General features: G+C 36.7%; 4 protein-coding genes across 7 annotated transcripts in view; 1 reads left to right on the top strand and 3 right to left on the bottom strand.

Annotated features, from left to right (window-relative positions):
• The window catches only part of LOC120779178 (DNApol-eta), a 76,778-nt gene that overhangs the window by 10,514 nt on the left and 43,506 nt on the right, over window positions 1-22,758 (top strand). The window lies entirely within an intron of this gene.
• On the bottom strand, window positions 3,327-5,909 carry LOC120779180 (larval serum protein 1 beta chain-like). Its single transcript, XM_040111424.1, has 2 exons — window positions 5,686-5,909; window positions 3,327-5,610 (listed from the first exon to the last, which is right to left on the bottom strand). Exons 1-2 carry the CDS (start codon window positions 5,893-5,895, stop codon window positions 3,478-3,480), a joined length of 2,343 nt encoding a protein of 780 aa, XP_039967358.1. The 5' UTR covers window positions 5,896-5,909; the 3' UTR covers window positions 3,327-3,477.
• On the bottom strand, window positions 6,520-14,392 carry LOC120779184 (organic cation transporter protein-like). Of its 4 annotated transcripts, none has more exons than XM_040111445.1 (7): window positions 14,377-14,392; window positions 11,963-12,346; window positions 10,921-11,170; window positions 10,738-10,841; window positions 9,902-10,671; window positions 9,666-9,847; window positions 6,520-8,218 (listed from the first exon to the last, which is right to left on the bottom strand). In XM_040111445.1, exons 2-7 carry the CDS (start codon window positions 12,175-12,177, stop codon window positions 7,991-7,993), a joined length of 1,749 nt encoding a protein of 582 aa, XP_039967379.1. In that variant the 5' UTR covers window positions 12,178-12,346; window positions 14,377-14,392; the 3' UTR covers window positions 6,520-7,990. The 4 variants fall into 4 exon arrangements, with proteins under 4 accessions (XP_039967379.1, XP_039967377.1, XP_039967380.1 ...); XM_040111443.1 differs by lacking the exon at window positions 14,377-14,392 and adding an exon at window positions 13,964-14,001; XM_040111446.1 differs by lacking the exon at window positions 14,377-14,392 and adding an exon at window positions 13,964-14,001 and having other exon boundaries at window positions 6,520-8,194.
• Window positions 16,529-20,707, bottom strand: LOC120779185 (solute carrier family 22 member 4). Its single transcript, XM_040111447.1, has 6 exons — window positions 20,248-20,707; window positions 18,754-19,003; window positions 18,583-18,686; window positions 17,744-18,513; window positions 17,495-17,676; window positions 16,529-16,826 (listed from the first exon to the last, which is right to left on the bottom strand). The coding sequence occupies exons 1-6, from the start codon at window positions 20,496-20,498 to the stop codon at window positions 16,641-16,643; spliced, it is 1,743 nt and encodes a 580-aa protein (XP_039967381.1). The 5' UTR covers window positions 20,499-20,707; the 3' UTR covers window positions 16,529-16,640.

The following is a 22,758-nucleotide window of genomic DNA, read 5'->3' as shown; positions in this document are numbered from 1 at the left end:
TCTTCGAAGTCAGATACCAGTACGAAAAGTACGCTATTGTCCTCAGAAAATTATTAACGACTGTCTGTCATCTTCAAGAAAATAGATGTACTCGTTTATGGGAAGTCCTTAAATTGGTATCGATTTAGCCTGACTGTTGTTAATGTTGAATACATACTTGGTCGGATCGAAATCCCGACCCCTTCGCCACATTTCTTTAGTATTCCTTTGTACCACTGATCGGAACAATTACTTTTGTAAAGACACTTATGTTTAAACTGATAGTCAACCTAAATTTACTCATAATAGTGGTCCTCAAGGGAAGAATGGGGTCATTTAGCCGAGACAACCACTTTTGTTTACATTTGAGGTCACTGACCCCATTGTTTACATTTTGCGGGGTCAATTATCCTTTGGTTTACGTTTTATGAGGCCAATGGGTTTTTGTTTCTGTGTTTCTCCTCATATTCCAACCTTTGGCAGTGTAAACTTTATCGGTAATTTTGAAGATTTTTCAACTGTTCATTACATATTTAAATCGTGATCTCTCGCAAACCGCATCTTTTTATTTAGGTCCGTAACATTTGAAACAATTCGTCTGTTTAACTTACAGTAATATTTCATTACAGTTAAACAAAAAAAAATAAAAACAAAACACATTAAAATAAATTGTCAAACAGATGTGCAAATTCATATTTACTTCACCTCCATAGATACATACATACCCATGTATGTACGTTCAAACATACAGTACGGCATCTGTTATCAGTAAGGCGGGCAACTCGAACTGGAGCTTAACTCACTTGTTGGTTTATTAAAAAAAAAGCCAACAAAATTATTGTTTGCACAAGTTCCGATTTTAAGCACCTGTTCGTGTAACGTTTTGTTACTATGGTAAAAGGTCCGTAAAAAAGATTCATGTGTACATATATGTATGTACATATATGATTACGAAAAGAGAAAAATTAAAGTAAATTCGAAAACGTGTCTTTAATACGCCAATAAAAATAAGCACATACATTATATAAGATAAATTAAAATTAAATACCTTATTTTTTGCATTAAATTGAAGATTTCACTTTTTAAGCATAGCCCATAATTTAATATGCATAATTTCAAACATGCACCTTTTTGATCGCTAAGTTGTTGTTATTTTGAAGTTATTGCATTATGCCATTTTCATAGAAACCCTCTTCCCTTTTGGCAAAAAGCTCTGACAGTCGATTTTCACAAACTTCTCTTGAAACGAACTTTTTCCTTTTAATAATAGTATTTGTGACAGACAGGAAGATGGAGTGCATAAAAACTTCCGAATCAAGCTGTCAGAGCTTCTGGCGATTCACTATCGATGCGTATGACCCGTCATTATCGTGATGGAACACAATTCCTCCTTTTGGTCAAAGCTTCCGGGCGATTGCTTCTTTTACACAGTCTATTATTGACAGTAAAGGTCGAATAAAAAGTTTGGCCGAAGGGGAGCAGTTCATAGCAGACGATTTCCTGCTAATCCCTCTAAACACTTAGCTTCGCTTGTGTTTTCAACTTTATCGAAGGAACTGTGAAAAATGACGTAATATCCCTTTGCTGGTGTCTATTTTTGACGCATACTCAAAAAATACGGAGTCAAGTAATCACAAAATCGCCTGAGAATCTAGCGTTTCCCAAGCGCAAATACAACGCGAGATATGGATCACTAAAGCCGTCTAAAAAAGGGAATTCTCCTTACTAGCCTTTATGAAAGAATTATAAAATTATTAATTAATTTTTAACCCGCTTTCCTAATAAGCCTTCCATATAAACTTAACTTATCTTATACGAGTATGTATATATATCACATCAGATATTTAGTTACTTTCATTTTATAATGTCGGTCTAGGCATTTCTTTCGATTGCATCGATTCACCGAATAAAGTGACTTTCTTGGTGGGGTAGTCCTAATAAAATTTGCGAAAATTGCTCAAAAATTAAGCAGAAATCCTTACGACAGTTAAATGGGCTATATTGTCTCGGACACATCACAGCATCAAGTACTTTTGCGATCTCTAAAGTGGCTTAAGCATATCACAAATAAATTGTAACCAAATAAAAAGGACTAGATTGGATTCTGATCGAATGTGTTATACTCTCACAATATGCAAAGGTATCTCAGTATATGTACATATTTCAGGTGTTGGCTTAATATTTAAACTGACACAATCAGTGGCGTAGCTAGGGGGGGCGGAGAAAGGGGCCGTCGCCCCGGGCGCAACGTCTTGGGGGGCGGCAAAACGATCTTCGCTGTTTTTTAATATCAGAAAAAAACTTCAACAAATTTTTTTACAAAATTTATTAAAAAAGATAAAGAGTTGTACACTCACAATGAAATAATCTGAATAACAATGAAAAATATTAATTTTTACTCGAATACTCTTCAGTCTTTGAATTTGTCTTATATCTTTTGGCTTACATCTTTCTTAAAAATAGTGATAAAATTTAAAGATGCACTTTTTTAGCTTTGTCTAGCGACGTGTCACTCTCACAGTTACCCTATGCTTTGAATGTAACAAATACTTTTATTTCTCAAAATTTTCAAAAATGATATTTAAAAACTCCAATTCGGGCAAAAATTTCTGGAAATTGTGTCAAAAGTGTACAAAATATAGGGCGAAAATGGGTTTTTTCTATGTCTTTTAATAAGATGTCTTGTAAATTTACTATCAATTTCCTCAAAAACCGTATTGTGAGAATTTCGGAACTTCAGAATTTGCTTGGCTTCTAGTTCCTAAATTTTATATACTTAATATCGAAGATATTTTGTAAAAATTCACTTCTGTTCGAACCACCTCATGAAACTTGTAGGTAGATAAAGGGGGGCGGCAGAACATCCTTGGCCCCGGGCGCCCGAAGTTGTAGCTACGCCACTGGACACAATCGTACATTATTACCTGAATATAATATTTTCTGAATTTCCTTAAAGGTATATTGCGATTGACATTTCAGTTGATAGGCACTAAAGGCTTGAGAAGTTATGGTCCGATTTCGCACATGAAAGTTTCACATCCACTTTCTATCAAACAGTTATATCCGAATCTACTAAAATTCGTCCTTTTTTATAGTATAGCTTGTTTGACACCGTGAAGTAAAGTATAACTTCCCGTACCCGAACTTCTTTATCTATTTGTTCTTTTTCCCCATAAAATAAGGCATCTGCATTCTTAAGAGAAAAAATCACTCAGCACATACTACTACCCAGATATTAGGCTTTAGGTGGAAAGGCTACCCGGTGCCTTCTGAGTGATTTGCGCAACTAAAAAAAGTACCAATAGTAGTGGGATCTGACTTCTGTCGCCGTCCTGTTGGTTTTCGCTTCAATTACCATAATGGAAAGATATTATTTATACTTTAATCGCCGTAGCAATTGATTGCATTAATTTTTATTACATTTATGTTTGCTTGACTAACAATTAACTAAAAAAGCATGATGATACTCATATATCTCTATTCCACAGCCAGCTCGATTTAGTTGAAGTATTTGGTGTAGTATTCGTTGTAAAAGTTGTAGTCGAAGTGGCCGTAGTTCTTGTAGTTCTCGTAGTATTGCTTCAGTGTGTCATTGTGGTAGATGCTCACATCCTTGAAGTAAATGTTGGGCACAAAGAATAGAGATAAATCAATGGGACGATCGAATGGATAGCCGAATGGCTTGTTATCAACGTAACGTAATCCCGTGCCAATGTCAGAAAGGTAGGTGACATCAATGTTTGAGGGTTGTTCGATAGAGCCAACATATGGAGTAATGTAAAATACGAACTGTACCGGTAGACCACTCTCCCAACCCTTAGGTAGGAGCAGACGATCTGGGAATCCACGGTGTGATTCGCTAATTTCCACGGGATATTCGTATTTGCCGTCGAAGGCAGCCATCACATAGTGATACAATTCAGTGTAGGTGGTGCGATCCTTAACAGTCCAGTAGAATTCCTCAGATGAACGTTTGATGACATTCTCGCCAGCGGCCAATTCATAGACGAATTCATCCAATTCAATGAAATTCATGCGATTATCGTTCAGTGAAATAATACGTCCATATTCGTCGTATTTAGGACCGTAGAATGTGCGAAGAACAACCTTCTGTGCCTTGTCAGAGTCGACAGTGACATCATAGTGGAATGGCTTGTGATTGAGACGCATTTGACGAGCGTATAATGATTTGTCCCATACGAATTTACCATCATCGAAGACCATTTTGTCGTTTAACAAGTTGGTAACATCAATATCAACCAAATCGAAGTAGGTGACCAATTCACTAACGCTGACATCCTTGACTTGAATTCCGTGAGCAACGAGTTCTTCTTGTGTGTATGGTGTGAAGTGGTATTTGAAACGATAGAAGACATCGGTGATTTTCTTGTAGAAGCTGTACCACATTGGATCACGCAACATGGTTTCGAAGTTGAGGAAAACATTTGGATATACCTCAAAGTCGTTGTAGTCTACATCAGCGAGGTACATATGACTCAACATATTCCAATAGCTGAAGAAGAATTTATCGAAAGTATCGATATTTGATTGAGTGTAACTTCCGATGAGCTCAATAGATTCGGGTTTACGCATATCGATCTTGTGTCCATCAGCGGTGGTATAGTATCCATAATCGATGATATCGTAAATACGCTTGAAGGCGCTTTGAATTTGGTTCAACATGTCGTATTTGCCATAAGATCTACGTTCGAAGTAGTTGCTGCGAGTGCTGAAACCAACACCGTTATAGGAAATCAATTCGGAATCATATCCGTATTCGTAAGCGTGATTCCAGGAGAAATCGTCAATTTCACCGAAACCATGAGACAAACGTTCCATATAGTAACGGCTCAGAATTTGGTCAACATTGTACAACCACAATTCACCACGACGATCCTTATTCAAACCGAAAGTTTCGCCATCCAAGAAGAACGCGTAATCCATGTTCAAGTAGTACCAATAAGAGTTCCAACCTAAATCTTCAGTGAAGTATGACAATACAGAGTGTTCGTTGTAGTAGTCAATGTCACGTGTGTAATCAACCGGATGCCAGAACATGTCGATATTATTCATGAAGGACACATATTTATCATCAGAAACAATTTCGTAAGTGTTTTCACGTAGAGGGAAGCTCTTCTCGGCTGCGTACCACTGCTCGTCCAAACCCATAAGTCTCCACCATTGGTATGTCTTGAAGTCCTTTATATAGAAATAACCCTGGTTGTAGTAGCGGTTGGTCTTGTGGTAGACGTCGAGCAATTCCTTCTCGTATTGACTGTATTTGCTCCAGGTGTTGTAATCGAATTTCTCAGCTTGATATATGAGTTTGCTGTTGAGGAAATATTGTGGGAAGATTTCGTAGATGGATGGTAGTACTAGACCCTTGAAGTCATCACGGTGGATGACAGCCAAAGTCAGAGCATAGATGAACATGCCTTCGTTGACATGGACGCGAGCCCATGCCACGTTGGCTTGGAAGGTTTCCCAATCCTTGGCGTAGTAGAAGAAGTTGAATAGACCGTAAGCTTGTTTGTGGTGAGTCTTAACAAGGGCACCAAAGAATTCACCTCTAGGCAATAGAGCGCCCATTTTGTAGGACTCATAGAATTTCTCCATATATTGATCGAAGTGCTGGAAATGCCAAGTGTATACATATATAATATTAGCTTCATTACGGATAAGTAATGATTATTAATTGAAACTTACGGTGTAAAGTGCCTTGTCGTAGACCAAAGTGTTGCCCAACTTGATGTACTCCTCGAACATCAGTGGATCCTCCACACGGTAAACGATTTCGAAGAGGAACTTTTGTTTCTCCAAGAAAACATGATCGGCTACGGGAGCCTTCTTGATCGAAGAAACGCTAGCGGCGGCCACTAGGCCAACAAGGGCCAAAAGAACGATAGTTAACTTCATTGCGAAAACTGCTCCGGATTAGATACTCAGCTCCAATGCCTAAAGACTGTTGCTGTTTCGACATTGTATAGGCCTTTATATACAATTGCTGTTATCAGTAGGCGAACAGCTCTTGTCTATCGTGCAGCTGAAGAAAGCATTGATGCCGATCGTCGGTTCTGCGTGACCTTTTTGACCATGCTAGTATTTCAGTCTGCCTTATTGAATATTGAAAAAAATTGCATTGTTGTCTTAATATTACGCTTCTTTCACTAAGGTGAGAGCAGCTTTAACTTAGGTGTTTATGTATGTCTATTTGTGCTAGTTTATTTGCATGTGCTGCATATACATACATATTCGATGAGATAATACTCGTACCATCAGAGCCCACTGCATTGTGGAACAGATGTGCTAAAATCGTATTTAATTAAAATTCAAACAGATTCACAAACATATGCAATAAAAAATGATTGTGCTAATTGGTGTGGCGTCCATGCCTTATCAGTTATCAGTGCCTTGGAAAACTACCCACTTTCATTCAAGACTGGATGAGTCTTCAGAAATTATTCAGACCATTTATGCTTGTTTGTTTTGAAGATATATTATATGACATGAGATGTCTTCAACTCGTTGGTGTTCGAAGATTTTTCCTTCTATGGTTCAACATTTCAACAACATTGAACAGAAAAGGCTTTATAAATTGATCACATCGTAATTGAGTAAACTCACTTATGGCGAGGTAAATTTAATAGATCCGTGAATATTTTATGTAGAATGGTGAAATTCTTGTTTCGCAAAGGGCAGCATTATAAATTAGCGTGGGCGCCGACGAATACCTTATTTGTTTCAAAAGAAAAAACTGTTTGAATATTTACTTCTCAAATTTAATCTGCATTGTTGACGACTACCGAGTCACATACAAATCTTATCACTAAAAGTTATTTTGTTTTTAATTTAAATTTTTGTTAAAAAAAACTGGCACAACATCACCTGAACTTTGCCTATGATGGACGGAAACACGTACAATACATTATATATAATTTAGTATTAAGCTAAATAACCTAGAGGTTATCGACAAATGCCGGTCTGCACAATGCAGTGTTTAGAAAATATGCACTTTTCAATTTAAAGACTTTCACTGCGTTTTCAAGCGGTAAAAAATTCACATGCTAAAAATTACACTTACAGTTAACACTACTCAATGCAGCCGGCATTGCTTAAAATAACTTCCTTGACCGCAGAACGCGTGTATTTGGTGCAGCATAAGCTCAGTACCAAAGATAATGTTTTTCGAGGCACATGTCTGGTTTTCGAATTGGGTCAGCAAGTATGTATAATTGAATTGATACAAATTTCAATTTTGACATAAATTAAAATATGTTACTCTTTAAGCACTTGGATAAGCAGCGCAAGCTTTGTGTGACCTATAAAATGGGGGACCTTTGTGAGCAAATTTCTCGGTCTAATTTTAGTTAAAAAATATTGTTTATTGTGTAGTCTAGTAAGTATATTAACAGATTAATGCTTAATTCATAAAGTGAAGTAGTTGTATTGTCTTCTGTCTAATGCTGCCTTAGTAAGTTAACGGCTTTATAAATTTCGTTATACTATAAGTCATGATAAATTTAAAGTGAAATATGTATGTACTATGTATATATGTTAATAACCATAGATTTCTTACAAGTTATTGCTTAAAATATGTCATAGTCATTAGTGCAAATATATATATTATGTTGGGTGTTTGATGTTGTAAATATCTGCTAAATAACTTTGTAAGTAATTTTTAATGTTTTTTATAATAAAACTTAAAAAAAATGTTGCATCCTGTTACCAGATTTATCTTTCAAAAATCACATGTTTGACTTGACTGTTTTTCGCGTGTTAGTCACTTTACTTGAGTCAATTAACTAAATTTCATTATTCCTATTAATTTAGTTAATTTCCTTATTGACTCAATTAAGGCATCGTCTTAAATGTCTATTTATGTCTATGTCTTTTTTATTTTAACGAGTCTATTGTCAACAATATTAGTTAAAAATTTTATTTTATTTCCTATATCATACAATTTCATTTTTATTCTAAAACTACTAATTTAATACACTTTTTAAATAACTAATTACATATAAGTACTTTCATTATCTAAATTAAATTTGCTGCTGTTTGGGTTGTCCGACGATTTCCTATTGCCAATTTTATCCGCCTCGTGCACTGTCGTCGGTAATATTGTATTTGAGGTTTCTGGAAAGAGCAGCGCCAAACAACCACTGACCAGAGCGCAAACTGCAAATATTATGGCTGGTGCATTCTCATAATATTTAGCCTGAAAAGAGACAAGAAATGATATCTACAAAAGATTGAGCAAAATAGTTGAAGATTAAATCCTATTTGAGAAAAGTTCGCCACTTTGAACTACTTAAATAAATTAGCAAGGGCTGCCGAAGTAAAATCGGAGTATGACCGCATATATATACATATGTGTTCCATCCGTTGATCTAGCTAGATCATAAGACATAGGGCTGTTTTTTCAATATCTGATTAGCAGCCATCTGTCAGTTAAGTGCTGAATAGTTTCAAGACTTCTTCTTTTGGTAAAGAACGTTTTTTTTTAACCAGAACTGAACTGACAACTGGCTGCTAGCCAGATATTCAGAAAACGGCCCTTATTAGTTGTTTATAATTTCTCGAGAAAAGTGTTTACTATAGTTAGTCTGTGGACACATCTCTTTGTTTATAGATAAAAATAATACAAGGTGCTTTCCAAAGTAAGCAGGACTTAAAAAAAAAACAGAACAAATAGTTTTTTCGGCAAAATCAATTTATTTTATTCAAAATATTCTCCTCCTGCTTCAATACAGTTTTATGCACGGTCCAAAAGCATGTCGAACGAGTGTTTTAGCTCGTTGGCCGATATGGCCGCCAGTATGCCGGTGCAAGCCTTTTGAATGACCTCTCCGTCTGCATAACGCTTTCCTTTCATGGCCAAATGCATTTTTCCGAAAAGGAAGAAGTCGCACGTTGCCATATCAGGTGAATACGGGGAGTGATTAATGGTTGAAATGTGATTTTTGGTCAAATAATCGTTCTTCGAATGTTGGATTTTGAGCAATTTTTGGTCGTCAGTCAATTTGTGCGGAACAAACCGTGTACACACCTATCGTAAGCCCAAATTTTCGGTCAAAATGCGATAAATCAATGGATTTTAATTTGGAGTTGTTCAATTCCATTTCCATGAATTTCAATGATGATTTGGCTGATTTTTGATGAATTCACGCGCAGTTTCGATGGAATTTCCGGTGATCACGGATTTTGATTTTCCCACATCTTGATCGTCATTTATGTTCTCACGACCACTTTGAAAACGTTGAAACCACTTGTGCACTCTGACTTTTTGACCAAAAATCATCGCCATAAACTTGTTTCATCAATTGAAATGTTTCGGTAAAAGTTTTACCAATTTTAAAATAAAATTTAATGTTGGCTCTTTGTTCGAAGCTCATTTTCGCACCGATAGCACAAACATACTGGCACTTAAAACGCAATAACTTTGCTTCCAATCGATGTAATGTCATGTCTCATGTCTCACTGGACAATCGATAAAGATAGCAGATTCTAACGCACCAGTCGACATATGTATAAATGGCGCCACCAGGGGGCACTAGATTATAAAAGTCCTGTTTACTTTGGAACGTACCTTGTATTATAAATTTTGGTTGCACGCCGCTTCAGCCTTTAATAGTTTTCGGTGTTGGCGGAAACTCTATTTGCTTTTGCTTTCCACTTTAAAATCTTACCAACAAAGGCGTCTGTGGCGCTACCATTGAACCGAAACGGCCGACCATCGAGCAAAAAGACATCAAACTGTTGCGCAAGTTCGTTGGAAATATTTCCGAAGTGAAAAAGTATAAAACTTGGAACGCTGCGGTGATTGCAAGCTTACCCACTAGAAACAAGCTCAACTGTAGATAATATTTTTCTGAAAAAAAAAGTCACTTCCAATAATAAAATACGTTTTTAACGGATTTCCTACCTGAATCCACAAACACCGTACACAGACAGCATATACCACTGAGTAACATAAAACCGCATAGCGAATATCGTCGACCATATCGATCCATCGTCAGACAGGGTATGAAAAAACCGGGAATTTCCACAAGCGCAATCAATATGAAATTGTAATATTTATTACCGCCCAATAGCACCGCGTTCAAACTGAGACCATAGTAGACCAGCACCGTCACTACCCAAGAAAGCGAACAGCTTGCAATACGAAAGAATAATTTGCCGAAAGCCTCACGCAAAGGGAAACGACCACCGCTTTGACTGTTTAGCTTCTCACGATTAGCCAAAATCAATTTCTCTAACGTTGGATCGGAAAGTCTACGTTTATTTTTTTGCGCCACACGCTTCAGTATGTCGGTAGCTTCGGTTTCACGTTCCTGACTTAGCAGCCAACGCACGCTCTCCGGCAGTACCCAGTAATAGGAGATCATAGCCAATGCCGGTATGTAAAATATACGTAGCATAATACGCCAATTCGGAAAGTACATAGAGACCACGGCTAAGAGTATTTCGCCGATAGCGTAGAAGATCGTAATTACACTGCAGGCAAATACGCGCTTGCTGGGACCCACCAGCTCAATGCCAATAATAAAGCAAATGGAATAGAGTGAGCTATTGGCGACGTTGTCGAGGAACTCGAAGACCAGAAATGGCACATAGGAGGTAGTAAACGAGCGCATAATCCCAAATAAGGCGCTTAGTACGCCACCAAACGCGAGTGCATTACGACGACCGTATCTGTAAATTGTTGGGTAGAAAAGTTAATATAATAAATAACTAAAATAAATTTAAATTATTACGCACTTATCCGATATCAAACCACCTAATGGTATACCGACAAATTGTCCTACATTATTAATGGTACCGGTGAGCGTCAGCTTCCACTCATCATTACAGTAGATGCCGAACTGCAAATGTTATGCGAATATACATATTACATTAGTTTTGGTTCTAAGTTTTGTCTCTTCTTCACCGCTCTTTACTCACTTCATTCGATATGGTCACTTCTTCATCGCGAAATATGAAATTATTGTCAGGACAGTTCTGCGTCTTCTTGTCATCAAATAAATCTGCCGTACAATGTTGTTCATCTTCACTTGTAATGGTCCAGTTTGTAATTACTATGTGCGCGTATCGTTGACACTGATCTAGATCACGGCCCTTTAATGGTATGGCATATTTAACCCATGGCTCATCGTAAGCGCTCTGTGGTCCGTCGCATTCCGTGAGATTGCACCTAAAGTAAACTGACTTAACTTGAAAGCTAGGGTAAGGGTCAGTAAAGACTTATATTCTATGTTCCGAATCTATTATGATATTATCAGGCTTGGCAATGGGAAACTGTTGCAAGAGGGGATAATAGGTTGGAAAACTGCTTTCAATCCATACTCTTAAGGTTCGCCGTAGAAGTTTTTTTTCCGTACTTCCACCAGTTTTTTCGTTGAGTTTAGTCCAAGAAATTCTCGTTCAAGGTAGGCAAGTTACTCATTCAGAGTTTGATGTTATAACTAGTATGGGTAACCATTAAACCGACTACTCTATACAATTTTGTCTCAAATCTATTTTAATCAAGCATTGATAGGTAACCCACTAGCAAATTAAGGCTTCATTTACTAAAGGCAAACATGCTTTTATGTGATTTATGATTAATGAATCTGTGAAATTTCGCGTTTACCTGGTTTATTAACACACTTCGATTAACATATAAATTATTATATATTTTTTGCAACATTTATAATTTTTTCCCCTAGACAAATTTATTACTAATAGTAGTGGTCCAATTTACATACAGACATATATAAAAATTGAATTAGCAGTATTAATTTTTTTTGGCTAAAATTCTGATTATTTAAATTCTTGGAAAAAGGTGATAATAGTGATGATGTGCTGAGTATGAGGTGTAGCTTCGAAGAAACGAAAAGTTTGCTCACCATAATATATTTAAATGTATATATTGTAATTTGCGCACAGCTGTTGCTCTCATATTTTTATTTATTATTATTTTTTGACTTTACCATGGGACACTCACCTGTGCGCCACATTTCCAGCTGTGAAAATATATGTGACCGACGATACGGCATTAAATAGAACTGGCAGGCAAGTTAGCACAAGTATAACGATCTGAAAGCGCCCAAATTCCCCTAAACGTATGAGTATGGCATCTAAAGTAGATTCCTCCTTGCTGCTGTTGGTGGCAGGCAATGATTCAATGCTTTGTGTCACAGAACCGCTGTTGGATTGCATATTTCCAATTGAGTAGTGAAATTGAATTTGTTATTAATTCTTTACTTTCTTTTTACACTGAATAGGGTGTATTCAGTTTGGCATGAATTTTCTAACACCAAAATATTTTCAGTTCTGATCGCTATAACATATGTCTACTTTTTCTTGTTTTATCAACAATTTAGAGAAACTGAAAGATAACGAGACAGACACATGTTTGTGAACAACTAAGCAAGACTTTAAAATCACTGGTCGGACACGGTGCCTGCTTTTCTTATACAGAGCCAGCTGCCAGTCAGCATCCCGCGAAATCACCTCGCGACTGTTAAACTACATCACATGGCGGCGCGAGTGTCACCTAAGCTCTAGCCAGGCACGGTGCCTGCGTTTCTTTTATAGCGTCAGCTGGTAGGCAGCTTCCTGCGAAATCGCCTCGGGACTGTTAAACTACATCACATCGCGGCGCGAGTGTCACCAAAGCATTGGCCAGGCACGGTGGCTCGTTTCTTTTATAGCGCCAGCTGGCAGCTAGCTTCCCGCGAAATCACTTCGCGACTGTTAAACTACATTACATCGCGGCGCGAGTGTCACCTCAGCACTGTCCAGGCACGGTGCCTACGTTTCTTTTTTGGCGCCAGCTGGCAGCTAGCTTCCCGCGAAATCACTTCGCGACTGTTAAACTACATCACATCGCGGCGCGAGTGTCACCTCAGCACTGGCCAGGCACGGTGACTACGTTTCTTTTATAGCGCCAGCTGGCAGCTAGCTTCCCGCGAAATCACTTCGCGACTGTTAAACTACATTACATCGCGGCGCGAGTGTCACCTCAGCACTGTCCAGGCACGGTGCCTACGTTTCTTTTTTGGCGCCAGCTGGCAGCTAGCTTCCCGCGAAATCACTTCGCGACTGTTAAACTACATCACATCGCGGCGCGAGTGTCACCTCAGCACTGGCCAGGCACGGTGACTACGTTTCTTTTATAGCGCCAGCTGGCAGCTAGCTTCCCGCGAAATCACTTCGCGACTGTTAAACTACATTACATCGCGGCGCGAGTGTCACCTCAGCACTGGCCAGGCACGGTGCCTGCGTTTCTTTTATAGCGTCAGCTGGTAGCCAGCTTCCTGCGAAATCGCCTCGGGACTGTTAAACTACATCACATCGCGGCGCGAGTGTCACCAAAGCATTGGCCAGGCACGGTGGCTCGTTTCTTTTATAGCGCCAGCTGTCAGCCAGTTTCCTTTCGCGACTGTTAAATTACATCACATCGCGGCGCGAGTGTCACCTCAGCACTGGCCAGGCACGGTGCCTGCGTTTCTTTTATAGCGCCAGCTGGTAGCCAGCTTCCTGCGAAATCGCCTCGGGACTGTTAAACTACATCACATCGCGGCGCGAGTGTCACCAAAGCATTGGCCAGGCACGGTGGCTCGTTTCTTTTATAGCGCCAGCTGTCAGCCAGTTTCCTTTCGCGACTGTTAAATTACATCACATCGCGGCGCGAGTGTCACCTCAGCACTGTCCAGGCACGGTGCCTACGTTTCTTTTATAGCGCCAGCTGGCAGCCAGCTTCCCGCGAATAGGATAGAGATAGAGTTCATATTATTAACGGGTGGGAATTTTTTTTGATTCTTTTGAGTGTCTTTAGTAATTATTGCGACATTTTTAAACAAAGTTTTGTTTTATTTGTGCGTTTTTGCTCTATTTTTTTATTATTTTGTATATTTATTTAGTACCTTTCTTTATTAAATTTCAACTATTTTCACATTTTCACTCATTCCATATTTTAGAACTCGCTAAATGTGTGCATTACCTTTAATTACACTGTGGAACATTTTTGGGATTATTGTCTGGGGGGTGAGAAATTCCAAGTCAGGGTGATCGTAATAGGTCAGTATAGTAAAACCCTCAAAGGGTTTGGCGTTCGTATGTGTCAGTGTTTTTTTTATGACCTTTTAAATTTTTTCCTTATCTTGATGTTTTTTCGCTTAGTTATAACATTTTGGCAAAACCGTAGTTTAACATAACTCGCGAACCACTATTATCTATTTTTCCAATCCATTAGACGGTTGTAGCAGCTTTTACACACTATATTTGGTACCCAATTTTCGTTCACTATAACATAAGTTTTACTACACTGACCTAGTACCATCACCCTGACTTGGAATTTCTCACCCCCCAGATTAGCTGTTGTACTGTGTTATATATCAATTACAAGCCAGTTACAGTAATTCACCCGACTATCACGTGCTCTAACGCACACAAATATACAAATTGTACATTAAAATCATCCACATGTCACTTGTAGCCGATTAATAAAACTCAATCAATCGTTCACTATCACCGTTCGCGCCCGTTTGCTACTAGGAATTTGCGCCTAAGTCGTTTTTAATCGCCACGCACGTTTTCATTAACGCTGCGCAAGCGTACACATTACAGCATTACGGACTCTCTACATAAAATGACACATATACAAATCGTACAAGACACAAACTTTATTTAAAGAGTAAAAAAAGTATTTTGAAACGTTATGCGTACACTACGGTCTGTTCACCGGCAGGTGTACAATGCGAATGCAAACAGAAAGCTAGCAGATTAGCGAACTGAGTGGGTTGAGTTCGAGGGAGTACGCGGTTGAAGTCGAGCTGCTACTTTAAGTATATACTTTTTTTTTGGTTGTTTGTGAGCGCTGTCATAATTTAAGTCAGCTTTCCTACATATTTTACATTAACAAATTACATATGTACATATATCAATATATATCGTATGTAGGCCTGGAATTTCTTTGAATATCTTTCATTACTCCGGAGCCACGATAATGAACTGTTAACATATTATATTTACATACCTTACTATTTTGCTTACCTTTACTCGCATGTCATGTGCAATGGCGGGGGAAGTGGGCACCTCAAAGAGGTTTTAACAACCAATCAAATGCATAGAGCTTCAAATATTATAGAAGCAAGAAATAAGTGGATGGGAATATCAATAAGAACCGTTAAACGCCGACTTTTTATACTGTTTAATAAAGTAAACGAGATTTGGACTGTTTCCTAAACGCGTATATGCTTTGTCATAATTTAGAGACTGTTTTGAATCGAACAAATAATTGGCATAAATTCAATGAACTAGCTTAATTAAGTTAAGATAAAAAAGAATTATTAAACCCAATTAGATAAGATGCACACAAACCATTTTGTATTGAATTCAATCAGTTCATCCTATTTTTGATTTTCAGTAAAAATTGAAAAAGTTTTTTTCACGAAATGCCGATTGAGTTTTCATTTAAAAATAGTAAAAATTGAAGTTTGGGCATATGGTTAGTTCTAGACATAAAATAAAGAAGACTTTCTAAAAGTTAATCGGTTCAGTAGAACCTGAGAAATCGTGGATATCGGTTTAGAGAAAAAGCGCGTTTAAAGTTTTTCATATATCTACTATATATATTTGTATACCTAACTATATCTTCGATATAATACCTATGTATATCACCGAAAAGAATTTGAATTTTGAAAAATCCTCTTGTAAGCACATTCTTGAATAGTTAAATTTTGTAAATAAAAAAATCAATTTTTTTTATTTCTAGATTAGAATACCCTCTTAAATCAATAAAAGATCTCAATATATTTTTCTGAAAGCGTGGTATGCAGTAAATTAACAGTGATGCTTTGATGTGTGTTTAAAAAAAAAAGTATTTAAAATCAATGTACACAGAACTAATTGCTTTACAGACTCAATCAACCAATTTAGTTACAAAATAGTTACAGACACACGAATCGAACGCAAACCTTGACTGCTTTTAATTACCTAGAAAAAACGGGGATTTTCAATTTCCACGCAGCGCCGTGAATATAATATGATCATGTGATAAGTATCATATAATTACAATTATTGCCTGAAATATCTAGTAAAAGGTAGCGAGACATTCTGAGAAATTAAAAAAAAAAACTCTATTTAGAGAGTAAGTTAGCATGTGTGTTGTAAAAAATGTGGAGTGAATATATGTTTACGTAGTACTTACTGCGTTTAATAAACCATTACACCACTTCTTTTGAAAAATTCTAATTCAGGCATACTTATTTGTCGTTATTAAATAAAAAGCCGTTATAAAGTATGCGCACTGTGGTATAGAAGCTTGTGGCACTCGTGACAAGTATACAGTTAACATTTATTAACTGAACACGTGCGAATATATCTAGTACATATGTATGTGAACAGCTTTGAATTTCATTTACAAATTTTTAAAATTGACTTAGGTTAGGTTCAGTTTATATCACGCGGGATTGTTATTATGAATTTTGCGGTCAACAGCTTAAGTGAGGATATTCCCCTTTAATACCAGACGTTTGCTAAGTATTTTGTATGATTTTCAGTTAAATTTTATGTATTTTTATTATTCTTTTTTTATTGTTATTAAGCTCTAATTCATTATATACATTTTGAAGGATTAGAAATTGCACTTTTTTAATTAAAAATATGTGGTCAACGATTCATGAGTTCTCACTAGCATTCACTTCAGTTTTATTTTTAGAGGCCTTTGCGCCTATGATGTGTGCATCATGCACTGTTGTTGGCAATATAACATCTGTCGTTTCCGGAAAGAAAAGCGACAAAACTCCGCTTGTAATCGCACAAATCGCAAATAAAATGGCGGGAGCGCTTTCATCGTACTTCGCCTGTACAAAAAAGATATTTTATAATTAATTTTTTAATTTTTATAAAAATTTAGATTTGTCATTGCTTAAAATCAGCTATATTTAACTTAGAAATCGGTATTTTCTCGCATTCTCTTTGCTTATAGCTTCTCTTAACGCTTCCCAGTTTTCTCTTCATAAGTTTCTGTGAATATATTTAATAGCTTAAGCCAACTTAACCTAAGGTAGACAATTTAATTTATTTTGTCAAATTGTATTCGAGGTTCGACGATATACATTTTTTTTTAAATTATAATAGCCTAGAAACAGAAGCTTCAGGTCATGCATAATTATGTGTCGTAAGGCGATCGATTTCTCTTGCAAATTTTTATTGATTATATATAAAACTTTCATTGGGGGTGTTTTTTACTGACGGGTCTCAAACCCAGCACACAATTCTACGAGGGATGTTTCGCCTTCTCATTGTAGCTCGCCTTCAACCATATTTTTTTTGGTTACCTAGAGGATACTTGGTTTAAGACCAGCAGTCTTAAAGTAAAATAATCGTTTCTGGCCTGACTCCCAAGTGAATGGCGCTCAGTGAACTTTCCTCGCCTGAACTTATTATTGTTTATTAATGCCTTTTTCATATAACATTATATAAACATTATCAAAAAGTCAATCGATAATGGCTAAGCTTTTATACTCACCAACAGCGGCGTTTGTGGCGCTAACATGGAGCCCACACGACCCACCATCGAACAGAACGAAAGCAAACTATTCCGTACATTTGTCGGAAAGATTTCCGATGTGAAAAAGTACAACACTTGAAAAGCTGCCGTAATCATCAGCTTGCCAATTAGAAACAGTATTAAACGCCAAACGAACTGATCTGTGAATATCAAAAATATTAATTAGATTAATCGCAGATCTTTATCATTTGTTTGTAAAACACGTACCAGACGGTAGAAAAGTCGTTATCAAACAGCACAAGCCACTCAACAGCATTGTGCCGCACAGTGAGTACCTTCTACCAAAGCGAGGCATGATAGCCAGTGGCAGAAAAAAGCCAGGTATCTCGATAAGCGCAATAAATATGAAATTGTTGTATTTATCGCCATCCAAAAGCACCGCATTCAAACTGATGCCATAATAGACGAGCACAACGATAATCCAACAGAAGGAGCAATTTATTATGCGCCATGTTAGTTTTTTAAAAGATTCTTTAATTGGGAAACGACCACCTGTCGCCGTAGCCAATTTCACGCGATTCGCCAAAATCAATTTATCCAGCGAACCTGTGGAAAGTTTGCGTTTATTCATTCTCGCAGCACGTTGCAATATGTTCTTGGCATCCTCCTCCTTAGCCTGACTCAACAGCCAACGTATGCTCTCCGGTAGTATCCAAATATATGTGATAAATACTACGGCCGGTATGTAAACAATACGTAAAATGACACGCCAATTTTGATAATATTTTGCCACAAGTCCAAGTGCTACCTCGCCGATGGCATAGAAGATGGTAATAAGACTGCAAGCCATAACACGACGTTTCGGACCGACTAATTCAATGCCTAAAATGAAGCAAACAGAGTACATAGGACTCGACGCGATGTTATCGAGAAATTCGAAAATTAGAAACGACGCATAGCTGGGCGCAAACGAGCGCAGTAAACCCAATAGTGCGCTAAAGAAACCACCATAAGCGAGCGCGGTGCGTCGACCATAGCTGTGAAGGCAAAGAAAAGTACTGAATTACAGCCAACTTGTTTTCAGAAAGCTATTATTCCGTACTTACCGATCGGATATAAAACCACCCAATGGTATGCCGACAAATTGTCCCACGTTGCCTATTGTGCCCACCAGCGTCAATTTCCATTCATCCTCGCAGTAAATATTGAACTACGCGAAAATAAAGCTAATTTTTTTGATTTTATATAAATTAGTTAATAATAAATATGCCACAAACCTCATTTGCTATAGTTACTTCCTTATCACGATATTTGAAATTGTTGTCCGAACAGCGCTCCTTCTTGTTGCTGTCAAAATTATGCGCATAACAGAATCCGAGTGACTCATTTTGTGACACTTGATTCTGTGTATAATTACCCACAAAACGATTACATTGATCCAAAACATTATTTTTCGTGGGAATGCTAAATTGGGTCCAGTTCTCCTCGTAATTGCTTGAAGCGCTATCGCATTCAGGAATTTTACATCTACCATATGTAATAAGAAAATTTGCAATTAAAAAAGATGTTTTTAACCTTATTTAGAAATATGTAGGTATATTTTCATAATAAATCATATCTTTGAAACAAAATAAGCATTTGAGTTCCGGGTGGACTGGCTCTACTCACGGTAAACCAAATAAAAAAATACCTGAGATTTTAAAGCATACTGCAGCCCAGAAATTCAAGAGCTATATAATTACTCTGTTAACACAGTTTTTGTCAGTTCAATTCATACTACTATTATTGAAACGTTTCTTGTTAAACAGAGATGACCGATAGACTCTTCAATACTCGTCCTGGCCGTCGGATCTTTAAGTTTCTCTTGACGGTTTACTTTCATTATATCGTTTTACGATGCCTTTTTAATTTTTCTACTAAGTTTTCTCCGTTTTTTTTTTTTTAAATTACTGATCGCATTCAAAAGTTCTGACAGTATGCAAGTAATAGTGGGATAGATAAGCTTATAGCTATTAATTTATTTTTATCGAGAAATTAAATAGTGATCATGCGCTTGCTTTGAAGTAAGATCAGTTCCGATACAAAGTCCTCGGAAGGGTATTCTATGCGCGGTTATTGTTTCAGTGATCTAATTTTATGATTTGTAAAAGTTCAGACATATTTTTTATCACCTGTCATACTGAATGTAATCTTAAAAATCGTTTATCTGTAATTAACATTAAAATTTATATTCATTATACGCCTTAAGCAAGCAGTCATAACCAGCGCTAGACAGTATTCAAGTATTTATTAAGTGGGACATAATGCAATTACCCGGCACTTTTACTAGTGTAATAAATGTAAATAAATACTATAGAAGTGTGTTCCCAGTTATCAAAATCACGATCAAGTGTTATTAATATTAAGAAGGGATCTTGAACAAGTACTTAATTATTTTTTTGATTGCTTGTGTGTTTAGGCAACAATAATTTGTATCAATATATTAAACAATAGATTATTTCACCACGACGAAGTAGGCGCGGTTTGCATTTATCAAAACAAGAATATATACTCTTAGGAAGAACAAAGCTTATATATACGAATGAATATGTATGTATAAGTTCATCAAAATGGGTCGTCACCTATTTTTTAATGACTAATGTAGGTACTAATTCGCATATAAGTATATAGACTGTTATAAAAACGGACATGTCTAAACATGCAGAAGCAATTGACCTCCCTAATGTACTTTGAAAATTGTGATATTGCAATCCCACATTTAATTTTCGTACCTGTGCACTACACTACTCGCCGTAAATACATATGTAATCGAAAATATCGCGCTAAACAACATCGCCAAGCAAATCAATAGCAATATAATTAGTTGGAATGGACCCAATTGTCCAATGCGTATAAGTATGTCATCGAGTGTAGACTCTTCCTTTTCTTTTTCATAATCGTTGGCGAATGTAATATGCGACTCTGCATGTGGCTGGTCATGCGGCAAATCATACAGATCGCTATGCGTCGTATTGGGATCCATTTTTAAACACTTTCACTTCAACATAAAAATTGTACAGTTTTCTGAGCAAAATCCAAACCGAAACGCTTTGCTTTCGCACACACGTGTCACACTTAGTATAGACAGCTTCTTGGAATGGCTGCTTTCTCTCGACAATACGTTGCGTTCTGCTAGGCTTTGCCTTACGCGCTCAACTGCCAGTTCATTGGCTAACGCGGCTCTAAATCAGCAAATTGATAGATCGTCAGCTCGTCGCGTCGATTTGCTTATCGCAAGTGTCTCGAGCGTTCACTTCACTGCTTTTTTCTGCTTTCCTTTTTGTTTTTTGATAATTTTATCGCTGCGTCAAATCAAGCGCGCTGGTGTGTTGGGGGCAGGTGCCGCGTTTCGCATGCGAGTCCTCTTGTGAGACACTGCTTTTGTATGGAGAAAAGAAAGGGGAAGTTGCAGTAATGGTTCCTGCTTTTGAAAATTTGTACTCGTGTTTATTAAGTTTGATTAGTTTTGTTTTATTGTATTGCATTAAGTTTGATAAACGCTAGATTTGATATTTTGCTTTCAGTTTCGGCTCGATTGTTTAATCATGACTCGTTTGATGATACAATGTAGACCAAAGTACGACATTGATACTAGTTAAGCCAAATTATAATGTTTTTCTTATCACGACGACTAGTGGCGTGAGAATTGATATATTGCGCTATTAATTCCACTGCAGGCATACATGATTACATTGTAAACAAATCTGAATACTAATAGGTATAAGTTTTATATACATATATGAGATTGCTGAATCTTGCAAAATTATTAGATTTCTGTTCACATATGACTTCGGGTCCGCTCCAGTGAAGTAGATACGGAAGTAGTTTGAGTTCGGGTCTCAAATATTTTATTCCTCTTTTCATACTTGCCTTCGATTAAAGACTAAAGCTAAAATGATTCCTCTGAAGTTGCCAAGGTCCAACATTTTCAAATTAAATATTTACGCTATAAGTAAGTTTTTGACCTGATAATTTGAACATAATAATGCTTTGGATACAGCTCTCATTCACTTATAGATTCTGGACCGTTTTGGTCATCTAGCCAAATATGTGGTTACTTCAATACTTTCGATCAACAGAAAGCAAGAATGGAACTTAATTAACCCGCTTTAAAATAAAAAAAATTGGCCAAGAACACATATATACATCAGGAATCATTTTTGAATCATAGATAGAATCATTTCAAATCAAACATATACAAAACTGTTATTTACCTTTTTTGTTCGTTTATAATTACTGCTGTTACTGCATGTTTTATCGCTAATAACACGAGCGGGAAGTAGCTGTCAAAGTGTCAATATCACCACAACAACTATTGCAAGATATTCGAGACCGATTGCGATAACGTACTATTACTCAATTAGTTCATCGCTTTAATGTTTCACAAGAGTAATTATTTGTGAATTATTTGATCAATTTATGATCGTAATCAATTGATAACCTTTCTGCTGGAAATAGTCTCATTAGCTTAGGCAGTAGATTTATTAGATTGAATTGTGTAGCGTTGGAAAGAAGTTAAGTATTTAGTTAGTATGCGTTATAATATTATCAGAAATTCAGGAATTTTTCTGTTGTTAAATTTGTATTGCCCCATGGATTGTGACTAATTAAGTTTGCCGTTTTTGATGTTATACATATTCAGAACGTTTTGGCATACAATCGCTATTTGTGCGGTTTACAGTAACTTAAAATATTCATCTCGGCCCAGAAATGGAATTAAATCGTTGTCTGTTAAGTTGAAGTTGCCTGTTAAGTCTAAACTGTGAAAAAATAAAACAGATAGAATACAGAGCTTCTGAAACTTTTTCGAGACAAGAAATAATTTCGACAAAACTGGATTCAGTGAAGATCGAAGATACACTTTATTGTGATTTATATTGAAGGCCAGCTTTGAGCGCTTTTAGGGCAATTTCGCTACGTTGAATTTTCTTCCACCTTTAAAATTATTTCCACCAAAAAATATTCAACGAAGATCGAAGAATGATTTGAGTAAAAAAATATTTATTCACAACAAATTTCTGTGTTTCTATTAGCTTGTGTTTGAATGGTTATATTGAGTCGTTTGATTAAGGTAAACATTTCAAAAACCTTTAAAAGCTCTCAGCAATTTTGGAATAATGTTTTGTTTAAGCAGTCGTTGTTTTTATACACATGCCTCTATAGAATAATAACTGCGATTTTCTTTTTCATAATTTTTCTTTATTAAATACTGTATATACCTAAACACATATTTTTTATTAACT

This window comes from Bactrocera tryoni, chromosome 5 (genome assembly GCF_016617805.1).
Source record: "Bactrocera tryoni isolate S06 chromosome 5, CSIRO_BtryS06_freeze2, whole genome shotgun sequence".
Taxonomy (NCBI): Eukaryota; Metazoa; Arthropoda; class Insecta; order Diptera; family Tephritidae; genus Bactrocera; species Bactrocera tryoni.
The sequence above is the reverse complement of the archived record's forward strand: the minus strand, read 5'-3'. Positions and strand labels throughout refer to the sequence as shown.